This window comes from Echiichthys vipera (genome assembly GCF_963691815.1).
Source record: "Echiichthys vipera genome assembly, chromosome: 18".
Classification (NCBI taxonomy): Eukaryota; Metazoa; Chordata; class Actinopteri; order Perciformes; family Trachinidae; genus Echiichthys; species Echiichthys vipera.
Window position 1 is genome coordinate 7,513,886 of NC_139843.1, and position 19,020 is coordinate 7,532,905.

Here is a 19,020-nt window from a genome sequence, read left to right on the forward strand (position 1 = left end):
TGAAACTTACTTGGGCACTTTACGGATGGACAGTGTGAGTGCGCCCTTAGTCGGATGTGCGTGTAGAAGAATTTTCTATCTACATTCAAAATGTCCGATTGGTTTTTGGAGGTCAGATACGGGACAATGAAGCGATGACATTTTTAAATCCAAAAGGTCAACGTCACTGTGACATAATGTGTCGTAAGCCGATACTGACCTTGAGACGCTGATCTTGAAACTGCTGGTTGTTTAAATCTTCTGTGCTGTCGGGTTGAAGGTGTGTGTGTGTGTGTTTGTGTGTGAAGCATCAACGTTTCAACCAAAAATACCCAAAACAATTTTTATCACATTTCTCCAAAGCCCTCACAACAGTTTGGACGTAAACTGTAACTGGACTCGTTGCAGAAGGCATACAACCATGAGGCGGTAATTCTAGTTAGACATGCTTTTATTTTGAAGGTTGCCTGGAGCCAGGACAATGAGGTTGATTTAACTATGACGTTTTTCTTTAATCCCTCACTGTTCTTCTCTCATACGTGTTTATCATGACACATTAATAACCTTATATTGTCATTGGCCTAATGACCTAAAAAGGTTGTTGTTTTCTGTCAAATTGTTGTGATTTCCACACTTGAAAGCCGCTTCATGTCACGGAGGAAGAGAAAGACGGAGCAACTGTGATGGAGCTTGTTGCAGGACACGATCAGCTGTTACACAGAACCTCGAACATTCTGAGCATCAAACACTTCATTTCCTGCAATTGGTTGGATTTTCATGCACCAATTAGTGTAATTGTCTTTATTTATAATAAGGAAAATACAAAGATGACATTTTAAAGTATAAAAATATGACATGTAGCAAACTCTGACTTTAATCTTCAAATGCACATGCACTTAATATCCAGGTAATGAGATTACAGGGATCTGCACCCATGAAAATACCATTACCCTTAAAAATATTTTAAAAGTTAAATATTGATTTTTCCCTTCTAGTCTGTTTCAATTTTCTTTGTAATGGATGAAACATTGAGCTGCACATCAGCTGAAAATCATCTTGGAAAACCAAAACATGTTAGTGGAAGCATCCAGTTACGTAAAATGCCGCCACCTATCATTTGAAAGTGTTAAAATGTTCATTAAATAACTTTTACTGGGGCAGTATTTCAAACATCACAAACACAACTGATCAACAGTTCTTTTTAAAACCACAAATGGCAAAAATGAATTAAAAAAGTAAACTAAGGTACGGCAAAAATCAAACGCAGGTGTTGTGAGAGAACCCGGCCGGCTACAGTAACCTTCAACCCTTCAAATGTAAAGTGCCTTAATGTTGCTAAATGCCCTTTTGTTTGGTAAATGCCCTTTTGTTTGTCGGCATCCTTCTACAACCCTCAGCATGAAAGCAATAACCCGAAATGACTGCCTGCTTTAATGACTACAACCAACCAGACAATAACACGTGAACAACAAAGTACAAAGATGAGAGACTATTTCTAACCCATCCTCAAATTTCAGTCAAAAGCAACTGGACTTGGTTATTTGTCTAGGAAGACGTTTCACCTCTCATCCAAGAGGCTTCATCAGTTCATGTACGCATCTGACCAGGCTGGGACTGGACCAGGACCAGGACCAGGACCAGGCTGGGAGATGCGTACATGAACTGATGAAGCCTCTTGGATGAGAGGTGAAACGCCTTCCTAGACAAATAACCAAGTCCAGTTGCTTTTCACTGAAATTGCTTTGAGGATAACGACGACCTGGACACATGAGAACATCCACAGGCTTATTTCTAACCCATTTAGAATAAGTGAAATAATAAGCTCTAAAATACAAAGACATTTAAGCGTATGGGAAAACAATACTCAAAAGCTTATCTTATATCTTCTACATACACACACATACAGTACCAGTGTCGGGGAAGCTTTAAAAGCCATAATTAATTAATTCACATTACCCCATGAAGAAATCCAGTTTGGTAAACTTAAGATGACTCAACTGTGTAAACAAAACTTTCAAATCAACAACGTACATGTGATTAAATTATAACAGAATATAAAACAAAAAAACTCAGATTCAAGCAAATGAAGAAGCCACTCGTCAGCTTTGCACGATGAACCTCTGCCCTGTCGCTAACAGGGCGATCACGAGGTAACTACGGCCTAAAGCGTCGTCTATTTGAGTCTAAATGTGACCAGAGTTCACTGATTTAACATTCAGTGCTGTATGGAAGAAGACTTGAAACTAGCGACTCTGAACACATGCTCATTAGGAAAATGTTTACTGAGGGTTAGGGTTAGGGTCGACTACCTTGAATGAGGCGGGTCTATCTCGCCAAAAACGCCCTAATTTGCATGTGAGTCGCTCGGGAGGCCGTTTGACCGCGTAGAATATGCCCTGTCGGAGAGCAGGGCCTCTTTTATCTCCGGAGATTTACCCGATTGCTGATTGGATGTAGCTCTCAGCGGGATGTGACGCGTGGTCGTACAGACGCCACAACAACACGGCGAAGTCGACTCTTTTAGTCAGTGGTGTCGAAGACTTAGTGCAAAAAAATGATTTGTGCACGGATTCTGGATTGAATTTCTGACTTGTGGTCCTTTGCTGCATGCTCCACAACCCTCTAGCTCTCTCCTATTTACACACACACACACACACACACACACGCGCACACACAACGTACCGCAGTGTCTGTCAACAAACACCTTTACAGCGCCGCGAGCTTCATGCCTTTCTTTCATGTCACTTGTTCATAAGTTGACGTGAATAATACGGGTCACCTTTAATCGAACTACACCTATTCTGTATTTCTCTGCGTCGCTGTATCACTGATCAGCTGATCACCAGCGATCTAAACCCGTCATTAAGAGTGATACCTCACCTCCGGAGTCTCGTAAACCCCTCTCGGGCCTTTTTTTTGTAATGGAAACACGGCGAGTGAACGGCCATTTGAGAAGATGTGGCGCGTGCCTTGAAACGTTTCTGGAGCCCGCGCTACAGGGCTAACGAAAACACAACTTCGACTTCTATACAAACGGACAGTTAAATCGCCCCCTGCTGGACATTAGAGAGACTGCAGGTTTAAGGCACTTCACCATTGGCTTCACTTTTCAGAACCAGAAGCTGCTTCCTTCTTTATAATATAAACATATGGAAACTTTACTTTTTACAATACGGGACATTTAACTAACGAACGTCACGTATTTATTTTAACACAGGAGACCGCTGTTTGTGTCCAGTGTGAAACCATCTTCCTGTGTCAGTGTGTCAGTGTTGCGCTGGCTTCTCTGTCCCCGTTTCTGTCTCCAGTCTTTGATACAGCTTAAGTACTTTGCTGTCGTGTAGTTGTTTCCACAGGTTTTTCTCCATGGTGTAGTCGTGGTTGGCGTAGAAAACGACCTTGGATTTAATAAACTTATGAAAGTAGTAGTTTGCGTATTTCTTGTAGTCCTCAGTCATGAATCCATAAGCGCTCACCTGAGAACGACCAAAACACAGAACAGATAACTCACACCGAGAAGATTTGGTGATGTAACATTTGTCAAAAGAATAGTTTGACGTTTTTTTCAAATGTGACAATTCACTTGCTTCCAGAGGCCTTTACAAACCGGGGGCGTGACGAATGAACAACATCAAAATGCAAAACGCTCATCTGCGAATATTCATACTGGTGATGTGCTCGGCCTGCCAGATCGGCAGTCTAGGGCTTTTATTGTGAAAGGTGAGAACAGACAGAGTTGATTTTGTATGTGCTGCCTTTGTCAAGGTTGAAAGGAATTTTGCTGTCTTGAAAGGGAACTACGGAGCTTCCTTGGCCTGTAATTTACAGTGCCAAATCTCAGAAAAGTCACCTTGTTCCAAAGAAAATGACTTCACTTTCGCCACTATTATTTAAATTTGACCATAAGGCCTTAGTGTAGTCTGGACGAATCTGCCAAATCCATGTTTCATTTGTTCTGGCAGGTACGTCTGGCTCCTCTCCGATACAGACCGATTTCCAGCCGTCCTGGCCCCGTGCGGACCAATCACAAGCATTTATCTCCAGACGGTGACTGACACCATCACCCACGGGTCTGCAGGTCCATTCATCACGAAACACAGATCAAACTGTCAAACTAGACAGCACTGGTCAAATATGACTCGATATTCTGTTACTGTATTGATTATTTCTCTCATAAGTTGATTCAGAAACTCAGTTTACACTAGTGTACTGTTTGGCTGTAATTTGAGAAGGCTTCTTATTCGGCCAATTGTTTTCCGCTGAGTAAGCACTGCCATTACGTTGCTGTGATTGGTTGTAGGTCACGATACGTTGCTGTGATTGGTTGTAGGTCACGTTACGTTGCTGTGACTGGTTGTAGGTCACGTTACGTTGCTGTGACTGGTTGTAGGTCACGTTTTGTTGCTGTTATTGGTCGTAGGTCACGTTACATTGCTGTGATTGGTCATAGGTCACGATACGTTGCTGTGATTGGTTGTAGGTCACGATACGTTGCTGTGGTTGGTTGTAGGTCACGTTTTGTTGCTGTGATTAGTTATAGGTCACCTTTTTGTTGCTGTGATTGGTTGTAGGTAACGATACGTTGCTGTGATTGGTCGTAGGTCATGTTACGTTGCTGTGATTGGTTTCAGGTCACGTTTTTGTTGCTGTGATTGGTCATAGGTCACGTTACGTTGCTGTTATTTGTCGTAGGTCACGTTACATTGCTGTGATTGGTCATAGGTCATGTTACGTTGCTGTGATTGGTCATAGGTCACGTTACGTTGCTGTTATTTGTCGTAGGTCACATTACGTTGCTGTGATTGGTCATAGGTCACGTTACGTTGCTGTGATTGGTTGTAGGTCACGATACGTTGCTGTGATTGGTCGTAGGTCACGTTACGTTGCTGTGACTGGATGTAGGTCACGTTACGTTGCTGTGATTGGTTGTAGGTCACGTTACGTTGCTGTGATTGGTTGTAGGTCACGTTACGTTTCTGTGATTGGTTGTAGGTCACGTTACGTTGCTGTGATTGGTTATAGGTCACGTTACGTTGCTGTGATTGGTCGTAGGTCACGTTACATTGCTGTGACTGGTCAAAGGTTGTCTATGTAAGTGCATCCAGAAGCGTTTTTTCTGCAGCGTTGATAACGTCTCCTTGGTAATTGTAAATGGACTGAGAAGTTCCAGACTAATAAGCATTTGTGATGAGTCTGGTGATGTCTTAGTGTGATCAAATCCTGACAAAATATGGCGGTTGTATCACATTTCATAACATATAGCTTTTTTTGGGGGGTAACTTAACAGTTGTGAGGGCATTAATCCAATGATCTGTTGATGATCACAACGGCAAAGTGCAGAAAAAAATGTTAAAGTCGAAAGTCTAATCGTATCGTGGATTTGGAGCGCTGTGGCACCTACCTATATTGTAGATATAAGGACAATTTTAAGCAACATTAACTTACAATGTCACAGGTCTGCAGAGCCAGGAAGAGAGTGAACGCCCCGTTGGTTGGTCTGACTATCGCCCAGTGCTTGGAGTTCAGATGAGGAGACTTTAAGAACCTGTTGGCAAGGAACAGTGTGTCAAATACACTTAAAATCTGTCTTTTATCTATAAGACAAGACAAACTACAGGCTCCAGACATGAAAAAGAGTCAACTCTGGATCGATTTATTTATGTTTTGCTGTTATTGTAAAACGTTTATGAAGGACTGTGAGAGGAGGTTGACCTGTTTCGAACGTATCTGAGGAAATCCTGGTGCAGAACATAGAAGCGTGTCTCATTGAACTGCCCGGCATAGTACGTCCTCGGCCTGCAGGGTTAAAATACAAAAGGTCAATGAGAGTTAATGACAGTAATAAAGAGTGATGCAGGGCCAGACTTTGAATGGATGGCTGGCTGTCATCATGCTTTGTATGCAAAAATAATTCATACATATGTGTGTTCAGACCAGACGTGTTTACGCAAATTACACGGCACAAATACATAGAAAGTCAATGCAAAGACGCAAATTTGCAGCAGAGTGAATTCTGCCAATGCCACAAAGGGAGTACATGAAATTCTCTCTATTCACATATCCGTGTGAGTTGAAATATTTCACCTTGAGCGAGAAATGTGCGTGACACCGTCGCATAAGCCAATCAGCGCTTAGATCACCAATGGAGGAACTCGTAGCCGTCTGTGGGCACCCAAGAGCTCAACAGTACCTCATATTAATACAGAGACCTGACCAAAAAGGAGCTTTCTTGGAAAAAAGTAGGCAAGGAAGTTGCGCTACCTGGTAAATTCTGAAAATGACGTGTGTGTTGTTGAGTTGATGGAGCAGCTACAATGTAAGCAAAGCCCTGAAATATCCAAACTGCAGAGAACAAACATTTTAAAAGTTGTTCCTTTCCAACTTGCGGATGTCTTGACACACCTGGCAAAGCATGAATTCAGACTTTTTACAAATCGTCATCATGATGTAGTTATTTTCCGCTGACTTTTTATCCGTTTATTACAATTAAATCACCGCACAATTGGTTTGTTTTGGGTTCATATCTACTGTATGTAGTAGTGGCAGCCAGCATAGCTAGGATCGATTCGAACTGCATTCAGAAAACAAACATCTTAAATGTTGATTGCTTGTCGTCTTGCGGACAGACCCAACTACATCTTTTTACAAATCTTCATCATGATGTAGTTATTTTGGCATATTTTGTATCCGTTTATAGAAATTAAACCACAGCGAAATCTGTAAACCTCACCGCTGGAACCTACAGTCATTCAGACATTACATCCTAGAGAAGGCAGTGAAATTCACCAAGCTCCTCACAGCAACGCCGTCTTCTAACGTATCTGGGACTTTCACAACAGTTAGCAAAGCAGCAATAGTGGTTATTTCGTCAAAGACAAATGATCCAAATACAATGCTACGATGAAACTTACGTGAATAAAGTAAAGACAATATTTGCTTTGTGACTGGTGTAAACACAACAGAAGAAAATCCGAAAGTATTTGTAAACAACACAATTATTGTAGTGGCGCTTTCCAGTTTCCACACAACACAAGTGGTAACAATGGTGGCGTCTGCAAAGCACAGAAACGCTGATATTTACAGATTATCCCCATTCCTGGTTCATATCGTATGTATCATATGTAGTCAGACATAGATGGTGAAGAAAGGCTGGGTGATAATGTTAAAAAATATAAGTAATAAACTTGATTAATCACTTTCAGTGCTGGATTTACAAGAAGAAGTTTTGGCGGGTTTGGTGACTTTCTGCCTGAGCCACAAAGAAGCAAGTAGCGCATCACGTGAATGTGTAAAAATCACTTGTAAACTCCATGAAATTAACCAACTAACTGCCTTCTTCTACTAATGAATTAAGTTGGGAGTAAAATGACTTTAAAAAGAAATGTCCACTTGCATCAGATATAATGTAATATGACTTTACATAAACAGCCCCAATCCAGTGTGCCCCAGCACGCATGTTTGTGTTTGTGTTTGTGTTTGTGCGAGACTGTTACCCTCAACTAATAATATACAGAGAGCTGGTATTCACCTCCTTCCTTTATATGGGCCAGCTACAATCCTTTCTTCTTTAAGAAGACCCCAGAGCCAATTAAAATCCCTCATCCCCTCAGGAATCATCACGTATTTTATACCCTGCGAAAATAGAAGAGAATGACAGATCAGTGTGTGTGTGTGTGTGTGTGTGTGTGTGTGTGTGTGTGTGTGTGTGTGTGTGTGTGTGTTACATGATGGCACATTATATTCAAGTTTGAGTACCTCATCATGAGGGACCGTTTTGTATCCGTACTTCTTGAAGAGATACGGCGACGTAGTGATGGAGTGGGCCGTGTGAACGTACACCGATGTTCTGTTTCCGACGTCCTCTTCGTAACCTTCGGTGATCGCACCGTTCATCCTGCCGCACAAACATCCCAACGTGAGAGGCCTTTTTTAAAAGGAATTTTCATTCGCTTATAAACTAAATTATATGGTACTCACAAATAATCTGTCATGGCTGTCAGTTCACTTACATGCAAAAGGCAAATAGGTCAAAGTAAATGCATTGAAAGTGACTTTATTTGGTGAAAGTACAGCTGGAGGTTGATAGGAAATGGGGGGGGGGGGGGGGGGGGTCATAATGGAGTCAAACCCAGGACTTTAAGCTGCTGTATATGGGGAGCCCGCTATACCAGGTGAGCTTGTTTTCAGTGATTGTAAATGTTTCCATGCTCACAGTAAAGTCACTGAAGCAAACATCATCTCATCTCATCTGCAACCGCTTATCCGGGGTCGGGTCGCGAGGGCAGCAGCTTTAGCAGGGGACCCCAAACTTCCCTTTCCCGGGCCACATTAACCAGCTCCAACTGGGGGATCCTGAGGCGTTCCCAGGCCAGTGTGGAGATATAATCTCTCCACCTGGTCCTGGGTCTTCCCTGAGGCCTCCTCCCAGCTGGACGTGCCTGGAACACCTCCCCAGGGAGGCGCCCAGGGTTCATCCTTACTAGATGATCCTGAACCACCTCAACTGGCTCCTTTCAACGCAAAGGAGCAGCGGCTCTACTCCGAGTTCCTCACGGATGCTGAACTTCTCCCCCTCTCTCTAAGGGAGACTCCAGCCCCCCTCCTGAGAAAACCTATTTCGGCCGCTTGTACCCGCGACCTCGTTCTTTCGGTCATGACCCAGCTTTCATGACCACAGGTGAGGGTAGGAACCAAGATTGACCGGTAGATCGAGAGCTTTGCCTTCCTCAGCTCCCTTTTCGTCACAACGGTGCGGTAGAGCGACTGCAGCACCGCCCCTGCTGCTCCAATTCTCCGGCCAAACTCACGCTCCAGGAATACTAAAATCTGTAGTTATGAACTTTGACAGAGGAAAAAGAACAAAACGTTTACCTTCTGAAATAATCAATGAAGTTACTGTTTCTCATGCGTAAATGTTGTGTAGTGAAGCAGTAGCTCTGCTAGACCACATTTTAGATTATGGGATTAATATCTAATGCGTTATTTCACCCATGAGCTAGTAATGTGTTTTCTCAGGAGGGTGGCAGGAGTCTCCCTTAGAGAGAGGGGGAGAAGTTCAGCCATCCGTGAGGAACTCGGAGTAGAGGCGCTGCTCCTTTGCGTTGAAAGGAGCCAGTTGAGGTGGTTCGGGCATCTAGTAAGGATGAACCCTGGGTGCCTCCCTAGGGAGGTGTTCCAGGCACGTCCAGCTGGGAGGAGGCCTCGGGAAAGACCCAGGACCAGGTGGAGAGATTAGATCTCCACAATGGCTTCGGAACGCCTCAGGATCCCCCAGTTAGAGCTGGTTGATGTGGCCCGGGAAAGGGAAGTTTGGGGTCCTCTGCTAAAGCTGCTGCCCCCGCGACCCGACCCCGGATAAGAGGCTGAAGATGAGATGAGATGATGTTTGCTTCTGTGACTTTACTGCTCGCATGGAAACATTTACAATCACTGAAAACAAGCTCACCTGGTATAGCGGGCTCCCCATATACAGCAGCTTAAAGTCCTGGGTTTGACTCCAGTATGACCATTTCCTATCAACCTGCAGCTGTACTTTCACCAAATAAAGTCACTTTCAATGCATTTATTTTGACCTATTTGCCTTTTGCATGTAAGTGAACTGACAGCAATGACAGATTATTTGTGAGTACCATATCATTTAGTTTATAAGCGAATGAAAATTCATTTTTATGCCCAGACTGTGGATTAACCACGGATCAACTGCAGATCATGAATCTTACTATGACTAATGCACTCTGTAAAAAGCAGGAAGACAATGCGTCAAGATGGCAATGCATCAACAATGTACCAGACCACACCTGATTTTAGGATCAATGCACCCATTGGCTTACGTGTTCCCATCACAAGACAGTTGCATGTCTTTGTTTGGCTTGGATGCTGTCCAAATGTTGCTGTAACATGAGCAGAATGTATACGGGACCTGGATAGACCTCTCTCAGCCGGTTTCACATCATAAATGCTTAAACACAACCTCCACTCATCATACCAGTATGCAGTGTCAGATGCCACAGACAGCCTGCTTACTCACTGGCATAACCTAGTCATCTTTTCTTAGTATGAGGAGAAGACAGTTTTATACAGAACGTATACATCTGTTCTTCAGAGTGTTCTGTCTTTCGGTCTTATCTGTGTGCTTGGCAAACAGAACCAAGCCAGGCCGCAACGACAAATAAAGGCTACAGGGAAAAATCACGGGAGTTGACCGAGAAACAACAAGAACCGTCTTCACTCCAAATTCATCCACAACAGAAACCTGAGAGTCTCCTACAAAATAAAACCAAGATAAGCAGATAAAAGAACTCTTTCATTGCCCCGAACCGTCGGTAAAACACGCAGCTACTTCTGCACACTCTATGACTTATTTATGATTTACATAGACCCAACAATTCGTGGCAACGAAAACCTTCCCTATTACAGGCAGGAACGTTGATAAATGGTTGAATAGATGGTCCCCACTATTCTTATCATAATGGGGAAGGGTCAACGTCCTGAAGATGAACTTTATCCCAAGATTGAATTATTTGCTTCGATGTCTTCCCATTGCAATACCCCGAAAGTACTTTAAAAGGTGGTAAACGTGCAAGGATGTAATGTGGAATTCTTCTTCTTCTTAATGTTAAGTTCTCATTGTAATGTGGAATACAATGTAGCTGTGGTGTTCAAAAACTCAATAAAATACTAATTACAAAACAAATAACCTCCTATGCCCACAATCAGGTGTTGCCACATTCCTACTTTTTCAATGTTGTGTGTGTAAATCCACATCCTGAAGCTGCGTCCTTGTTTATCCACGCTGAACAAACTCAACACTGCTTTCCATCATCTTGAGATCCCCTGCACTAGTTTAGAGTACACTTTGTATTTTAAACAACTTATACATATATAATCTAAATGAGGCGGTGACATGTGAAGATGAACTCCTATAAGTCGACTGTTCAGGTCGTTTATACAGCAGGGTTTTAACGTCGAGGCTAAATCATGCAGTCGGTGTGTGCACAAATCATGTCTTCATGAGATCCACCATGAGTAAATACTGCTTTGGCAAATATCGAGAGTGACAGATGAAGGACAGACGTTATAACTGACAGGGAAAATATGATCTTCCTGGCCCTTACCGAAAAACGTAATCATGAGCGTCTATCTCTATCCCCATTTTAGAGGCGTTCAGGATCCCCGCAGTGCCCACCACAGCACAGCGCACACAGCCGTCACCGCCCGGCTTTGGGAGGAGTAGTGGCTCTTTTGGCTTTGGGATCAACCTCACTGAAGACATCACATCTGCAAAGAGATATATATATATATATATTAAAGGTCCCATATGATGCTAGTTTTCAGTTCCTACTTGTATTTTTGTTTGTTGTTTTCATGCTTTAATGTTCAAAAATCACATTATTTGTCTCATCCTGTCTTTCTGAATATACCTGTATTCACCATCTGTCTGAAACGCTCCGTTTTAGCGCCTGTCTCTTTAAGAACCAGTTTGTGCTCTGATTGGTCAGCATCTCCGGGGCTTCTGCATTTGCGCTCTATGCGTCACTGCAGCCGGGGAATGACTGTAACGCCACTGTGGCTGCACTTTCTATATAGTTGGGACAGAAGTCCTGACGGCTCGTTCAAAGACGTCGTTTCCCAATACAGCCTGTGTCTATTTCTCTGTGAATTGATGTTTTTGATACTTTCACTATATTTATAAAGCACCTCGAACCTGCTTTATAATTTAAAAAAATCATGTTTTACAGTACTGACTTTGCAAAACAGTTCCCAACAAGACTTTCTGCGAACAAAACTGAAAATACTGCCAATAAGCTGGTGGTTGCTAGGTGGTTGCTTAGCAATCGGGTTATACTTAAAGCATAATTATTGTTTTTAGGGTAACAGTGTATTCGTATGAACCTTAAAGAATTATCCTGTGAATCTGCTGCTCCTCTCGGCTTTATGGAGATTTGCGGTGAGCTCGTTGTTTAGCTGTCTGGCCCACAACTGTGCTGGTTTGGTTCACTCTCAAGGCTGGTTGCGTAAGATAGGGTATCATGCAAACCTGCTGACCAAGTATGTTTGCCCTCAGACAATGGACAGTTATGCAGGTCTACGCAGTGTCATAATAATCAAGGAGTTCATACCAGGAAAGAAAATACTGTTGTAACTGCATTGTTACAGTTAAGGAAAAGTTGAGACACAGAAGTCTGCGCAGCAACATTATTTATAGAAATCTTTTACTCCAATCCATCATACGTAGATCACTTAATCCTCGTTTTTTGTGACTTAATAACATTTAATTACATTCTTAGGAAGCAGCGCCTGTTTTTACACGTTGTTTGTCTCATTTACTCCGCTGTGTGTCTGAGATTCATACTGTTGTGGCACTGTGCAAGACTTCTCTCTCAGCCGAGTTCATTCAACCAGTGTGATGATTCACTTAAGCAAAAGTAGAAATACCACAATGTCAGAATACTCTGTTGTGAATCAAGTTTACATTCGAATTCAGCGTGAATTTCTGTCTAATATTTCAACTACTTTTTTCACAATTCCAGCATTTTTATATGCACAGACTGAGAGTGCGTGCCTGTGTGCACGTGGACAACAGTCACTGCATATTCAGGCTCTAATTTTCACATTAAACAGTCATTTTATCCACGGTTCATATACAAATATGTATTGGAGCAGCTTTAAATTAAATTTCTAACTATGATACAGTTGAAAGGCTTTTCTTGCCAAACAGGAAACATAATTTATCAGTTGTAAATGACATGGTGTGTCACAGTTTCCCATATGGTGCCAAGAAAGCAGAGGGAGGACAAACTACAATAGAATAAAATGTTCACTGCCTACTGTACTGTACCAACCCCGCCCTATGTTGCACTGATACATACAGAAACACCTACCATCATACTTAAACTCCATGAATCCAAAAGGGTTGTTAAAATGCGAGAGCCGGTTCCACTCGCTCATGTTGATACTGTCTTTGTGCAGAAACATGCGTACGTTGGGAAGGAAAGCCTTCTTGAAGCTCTCATCCTCAGAGTTTCGCAGAGACCGGGCACATGTCTGAGAATGCAGCATAAAATGTCAAATTATCATATTGTGTTAAGAAGAACCCCGTCCGTCTGGCTAAAACCACTGATTTGGTGAAGGCTCCTTACAGATGAAGACACATCGGGTATGAAGCCAAACAGGGAGGTTGACTTATAAAACAATAACTGCACGCTGGTCACACCAAAGACACACAACTACACTATACTGTATGTGCAAACTACCTACTCCCACAAAGACAATACATTTATTATTACGTTTCTGTCTTAACTTGTCATAGCATGCTTACCATGGGCCTGGGTGGAGCATCCTGGTTATAAACATCATCAAAATCCCACTCAGGAATCTTCTGGAAGGATTTTCTCATTAGGACGGGCATGGGGGTCTCAGCCACAGCCTCACGTGTCGAGCGTCCCCTTTGATTTAACGTTGTCACTGGATTTGTTGTTGCTCTGTGTGTAAACGCACCAGGTGGCGTAGTCCAGTTGCTGTTTTTACCCCAGAACTCAAACGACATTTTCTGTCTGTTTCCTCCTGGGAACGTCGTCCAGCTTATGGGGGGGAAAAGTTCAACAGATTCAACATAAAAGAATTAGCCAGAAACACTTTTAAGTAACTTGAAGTAAAATACTGAACCTGGAGATGTGCTGATACGTATTTCTTTGCAGACAAATGAACCATAAAACATTACAGGTACGTTCCCTTCTTTCCCTGTGAGACTAAATACAAACTCACCTGATGCTGTACGATGAATTCCCCCACGATAATAGAAAAAATATAACGCAAGCTGAGACCACAAGCAGCAAAGAGAAAACTCTAGAGGTTAGGGTTGCCATTCCTGAGACCGAGAACTGGAGGCTGGAGGCTTTGTGGTTCAATTAAATACTGAAAACGCTTTGCTTTCTCTTCTGGTATTTGTGCCCAGGTAGAACGGTGACACAAGGTGCTGTCACCTAAGGTTACTGGGCAGGGCTACAGCAGAGTTTACTGAATACAGACATACAATAAATAAGGGAAGTGCTCTCACACACCTGCACACTCACACACCTTCACAGTGATACACGATCTGGCTCATTAGAACGGAGGCAGTTATGTGGCAATGCCTTCTGATGCAAAACAGGATTTACCTGCAACAGACTGAATGATGATATTGGTTTTGTTTCGTAATGTTTCCCTTTTATTTATGTGGGTGGATACAAAATCCTGCTCTGTGTTGTCTCGGAGTCAGCTGCTTTGGTTTAGTCTTCATGTGGCCCGACAGTGTGTAATATCTTGGGATTTTTGGGCACACTTTATGAACCCTAAAAACACGGTTGTTGTCTAGTGGCAAGTTGTCAAGACCAGGCTCTGAAGCCGTGACAAAAGAGAGGGAAACAACTGTTATGAGGTAGCCTGGGTAAGGCGGAGAGAGCAACAAGTTGATCAACAGCGGATGAACTCTACTCCGTCCCTCAGATACCTGCTGCCTTAAAGAGAAACAACACAGTAGGAGCGTTCACATCGGTTCCCAGGTAGCTCTTTGCTGCAGACGGCCCCGCCTTTGCCAAGCAACGCGCTGCACACAGAGCTCCGGCGCACCAGAGCTGAGAGCGGGCGGACAGACGGGCAGGTGTCAGATCACCAGGGACCTCTGCAGCAACGACACTTCCACCTCTGCCAGGCAACCTGCAGCAAACAGAGCTACAAGAGAGCTGGGAATAAGAGCGGGGGGACACATCGCCGACAGTATGACAATAATAGAGGCGCCGCAAGAAGGCAAAGCAGGCAGCTGCTCGGGGCCCCAGCCCAGTAAGGGGCCCCTGGAGGACTGACACATTTTTAAACTACAACACTGACAAAGTGCAAAGTTTGAAATGACAGTATAGACCGGAGGGGCCCCACCTGACTCCACCTAAGTTTACATTGTTCTAGTTTTTACTGTTCATATTCATATTAAAGCTATTCTTACCTTTCTGGCATTTTTACTCTTTTCTTTTGTAGACACTAAAATGTAAAAGAAATACACCAGGTGTTGAAACTCATCAATACTCAATTCTCATATCTTTGTGATAAAAGTCTGACCAATCATTTTATTTGGATCGAATAAAATTATTTCCCGAGCTTGCTGCCGGTTACCAGTCACTCCGTTTCACTTGCACTGCTCATGCTGCGTTCAAGTGCCATGGGAAGTCCGAAGTTTTGGACCTCCAACTTGGCAAAGTGCACTGGTAGATTCTGTCAAAGTGGAATCGGGGTAGATCAACCGACCCCGGATTCACGAGTGAGAGTATCCACTTTGACAGGCACTCCAGTGCACTTTGCCTAGTTGGAGGTGCGAAACTTCGGACTTTCCACGGCACTTGAACGCAGCACTTCCCCCTCTGTCAGGGGCGCAGGGAGCATGAGAGCTCAGGCAGGGGGAGGAGGGTGGGACTTTGGAGGGAAGCCCTGAGTATATTACATTTCACATTTTTTATTTTGTTGGTGTCAGATTATTTATAAACAAAATGGTAATGAACTCTGGTTTGAGGGGCCCCCTGTGAAGTTTTACCCAGGGCCCCAACACGTCTAGAATCACCTCTGCGTGCATTATAGGTTGTACGTCCTGCCGATGTGACGTGATTTGCAGTGTTTTGTTTTATGGCACACCCTACGTTGCCACTGTTTATAAAAGGAGTAGAGTTGAGCAGGAGTCTCTCTCTCTCTGGCCACTGATGTCTTTCACCAGAGCTGTGAAGACGTCAATGAACGACATAGTGTGTGTGTGTGTGTGGATGTGTGTGGGTGTGTGTGGGTGTGTGTGTGTGATCCTTACTCAAGATTAGTGACAAAGGTAAACCTGCATCATTCAGCACGAAGCTCATAACGTAACAAAGACGACAACATTTTTTTTAAGCCTAGCCCCACCTGTCACCTTTTGTTTCCACTCATATTTGTGATCAAATCTACGAGTTCATGGTTCCCAGAAGATGAAATCTGCTCACTTCCATCAACAGTTTTGAGGGAAATGTCTCCACAAGTGAGCTGAGCCAGAAGGCAAAGCTCTGGATCTACCGGTCAATCTTGGTTCCTACCCTCACCTGTGGTCATGAAAGTTGGGTCAGGACCCAAAGAACGAGGTCGCGGGTACAAGCGGACGAAATGTGTTTTCTCAGGAGGGTGGCTGGAGTCTCCCTTAGAGAGAGGGGGAGAAGTTCAGCATCCGTGAGGAACTCAGAGTAGAGCCGCTGCTCCTTTGCGTTGAAAGGAGCCAGTTGAGGTGGTTCAGGATCATCTAGTAAGGATGAACCCTGGGCGCCTCCCTAGGGAGGTGTTCCAGGCACGTCCAGCTGGGAGGAGGCCTCGGGGAAGACCCAGGACCAGGTGGAGAGATTATATCTCCACACTGGCCTGGGAACGCCTCAGGATCCCCCAGTTAGAGCTGGTTAATGTGGCCCGGGAAAGGGAAGTTTGGGGTCCCCTGCTAAAGCTGCTGCCCCCGCAACCCGACCCCGGATAAGAGGCTGAAGATGAGATGAGATGTCTTCACAAGTATTGAATGGATCGCCGTGTAATTAAGTGAATAAATCATAGTTCCTGTGAGGATGATTTGTCAGTAGTTTAGTGATCTCTTAACCTGTTTTCAATATCAATAAAATACTTTGTGAAACTCCAAAAACAAAATCTGAGCTTGACCGAGTTGTTTGTAATCAGTGTTCTGGGTTGATTTCAGTCATTTGTGTGGTTCTCAACCGTGTGGATACATTTATCTTTACCTGGTTTTCAGAATATAAACATCTAAATAAATGAGATGCTGACATCAGAAGGGGATGTGATAGATTTACATTACAAACTAAACTCAACAGTGGAGATGTAGAAGGTAAAGAAACACATCATTCTTGAACTCTCATGTCTTTCGTAATTCTCCTCCTCATTTAATGATAAAAACGTTTGAACTTTAAAACCAAGATATTGATCATTAAATCGATTATTGCTGTATCTTGTTAGAAATATGTCGTCACCACTGCATTAAAACCCATTGTGATTAACTGAGCTGGATTTGTTCTAATAAACATATAAAGAACTACGTAAAGTTAAAAAAAAAAAAAAAGATGAACTGAGCTGGATTTGTTCTAATAAACATATAAAGAACTACGTAAAGTTAAAAACAAAAGATGAACTGAGCTGGATGTGAGTAAATTAGAAAAGTAGATTTGCCTGAAAGTTAAGTAGTAAAATAGCACCACCTGCTGACTTGTTTCATTACAACTTCAAAGTGAGGGAGTCGTGGTTCTCCTTCAATCTGCAGCTTTTGCAGGAAGTCAGGAGTTCACAGTGACTCGGGGCTTCACACTGTGACCCCTTTAACACCAACATGAAGAGCGCGTGCCGCTGACGGTGCAGTGTGTGTGTGTGTGTAAACTGTTGCATGTAAATGTGGATTAAACACACAAACAAACAAAACACGGTAACAGAAAAGACAGAAAGGTGCATGACGCGCTCCTCCTCTCCCAGCATGCCTTGCGTCAGGACAAACGTTTGCAGCATCATCACAGGCCATCACCTCACAGAGCGCGCGTGCATCAGAGCAGCTTTCACGTGCACAGCGGAGTGTGTTCGGGTCTTTCTTTGTTTTTTCGCAGTGGTTTGATAAAAACACACACACACCGGCAGTGAAGTGCGTGTGTCCGCTGAAGTGAGCGGCTGCTCCGGCTCCTCTGCAGCAGATCACTCTTGATTCTCTTCAGATCGTATAAATCTTTCGCCTTTTACTAAAGATTTCCGTGGAGAGGATCAACAAGAGTTTTACATAATTTTTTGATGCCCTGCTCACGCGGGGCTTCCTCTACTTGTCAAATAATAATTCAGTTTCATTTACAGCGTAAACTTATAACAGAGGTAATATTATCTTAGGACATTATACACCAGAGATGTCAAACTGATCCAGTAAAGGGCCGTGTGGCTGCAGGTTTTCATTCCAACCAAGCAAGAACACACCTGACTCGACTTACTCAATCACCTGAACTGTCTCCACACAGTTCATTTGTTGGACCAGGTGTGTTTTTGATTGGTTGGAATGAAAACCTGCAGCCACAGAGGGCCTTTACTGGATCAGTTTGACGTCCATGCTTTACAGAGTAGGTAAAGACCACACTCTATGACTTCTTTATGATTTACATAGACCCAACAATTCCCCCGTAGAGTACGGTGGCAACGAAGACCTTCACTATAAGAGACAGGAACATCAGACAGACCCAGCTCTGTGGAGGACGGACATCTGTCTGCACCGGTTGGGGAGGAAGAAAAGGAGAGAGAGAGAGAAAAGACGGACACAGAGAGACGAGGACAGACACACTTCCAGTAACTATAATAATATCTATAGTAATGTGAATATGACTTATTAATACAGCAGAATAGTAGAAACAAGCACAGCTAAGGTTATAGATTATAACAGCAGCAGGAAGCGTCATGCAGGACCACGGCAGCAGGCACCACCACCATCAGCAGAGACCTGCGAGACGACAAAGCACAAACAACTCCAGGGAAGAAGCTGAATTAGTAACATGCATTGGTGAGACATGAATGATACAGACAGAGAGGAGAGAAGCTCAGAGGATCTGTAAAAGTATTATCCCCCGAGATAACAAATATTAAAATGCATCAAATTTCCTGTAACTTCTTTTTATCTCTTAACTCATTTCTAGTATGTGATAACGATGATGCTATTTGTGTTAAGTGTTGCAAAAAAATGATTTAAAATGTAACAAACTTATTCATGATTCAAGAAGTTTTATTTATGGTGTAACAGTTTCAATACACAGATGGGTAAGGATCAGAGTGACAATAAGCATAAAAACATAAATCAAATCAAAATAAAGCAGTTGAGGTGGTTCAGGATCATCTAGTAAGGATGCCCCCTGGGCGCCTCCCTAGGGAGGTGTTCCAGGCACGTCCAGCTGGGAGGAGGCCTCGGGGAAGACCCAGGACCAGGTGGAGAGATTAGATCTCCACACTGGCCTGGGAACGCCTCGGGATCCCCCAGTTAGAGCTGGT

At 43.4% G+C, this 19,020-nt stretch overlaps 1 protein-coding gene across 1 annotated transcript; it reads right to left on the reverse strand.

Moving 5' to 3' along the window:
• Positions 1-1,670: 1,670 nt before the first annotated feature.
• On the reverse strand, positions 1,671-13,990 carry LOC310961208 (alpha-N-acetylgalactosaminide alpha-2,6-sialyltransferase 1-like). Its single transcript, XM_083933205.1, has 9 exons — positions 13,744-13,990; positions 13,298-13,559; positions 12,861-13,023; positions 11,094-11,256; positions 7,735-7,873; positions 7,508-7,611; positions 5,692-5,775; positions 5,425-5,524; positions 1,671-3,455 (listed from the first exon to the last, which is right to left on the reverse strand). Exons 1-9 carry the CDS (start codon positions 13,842-13,844, stop codon positions 3,246-3,248), a joined length of 1,326 nt encoding a protein of 441 aa, XP_083789331.1. The 5' UTR covers positions 13,845-13,990; the 3' UTR covers positions 1,671-3,245.
• Between the last annotated feature and the right edge of the window lie 5,030 nt (positions 13,991-19,020).

Excerpts from the sequence above, each read along its gene's own strand:
- LOC310961208 (XM_083933205.1), bottom strand. The coding sequence starts at position 13,844 with ATGGCAACCCTAACCTCTAGAGTTTTCTCTTTGCTGCTTGTGGTCTCA. Across the intron at positions 13,560-13,743 it reads AATTCATCGTACAGCATCAG|CTGGACGACGTTCCCAGGAG; the intron begins GTGAGTTTGTAT and ends CCCCCCCATAAG. Across the intron at positions 7,874-11,093 it reads GCTCATGATTACGTTTTTCG|GATGAACGGTGCGATCACCG; the intron begins GTAAGGGCCAGG and ends TTTGTGCGGCAG.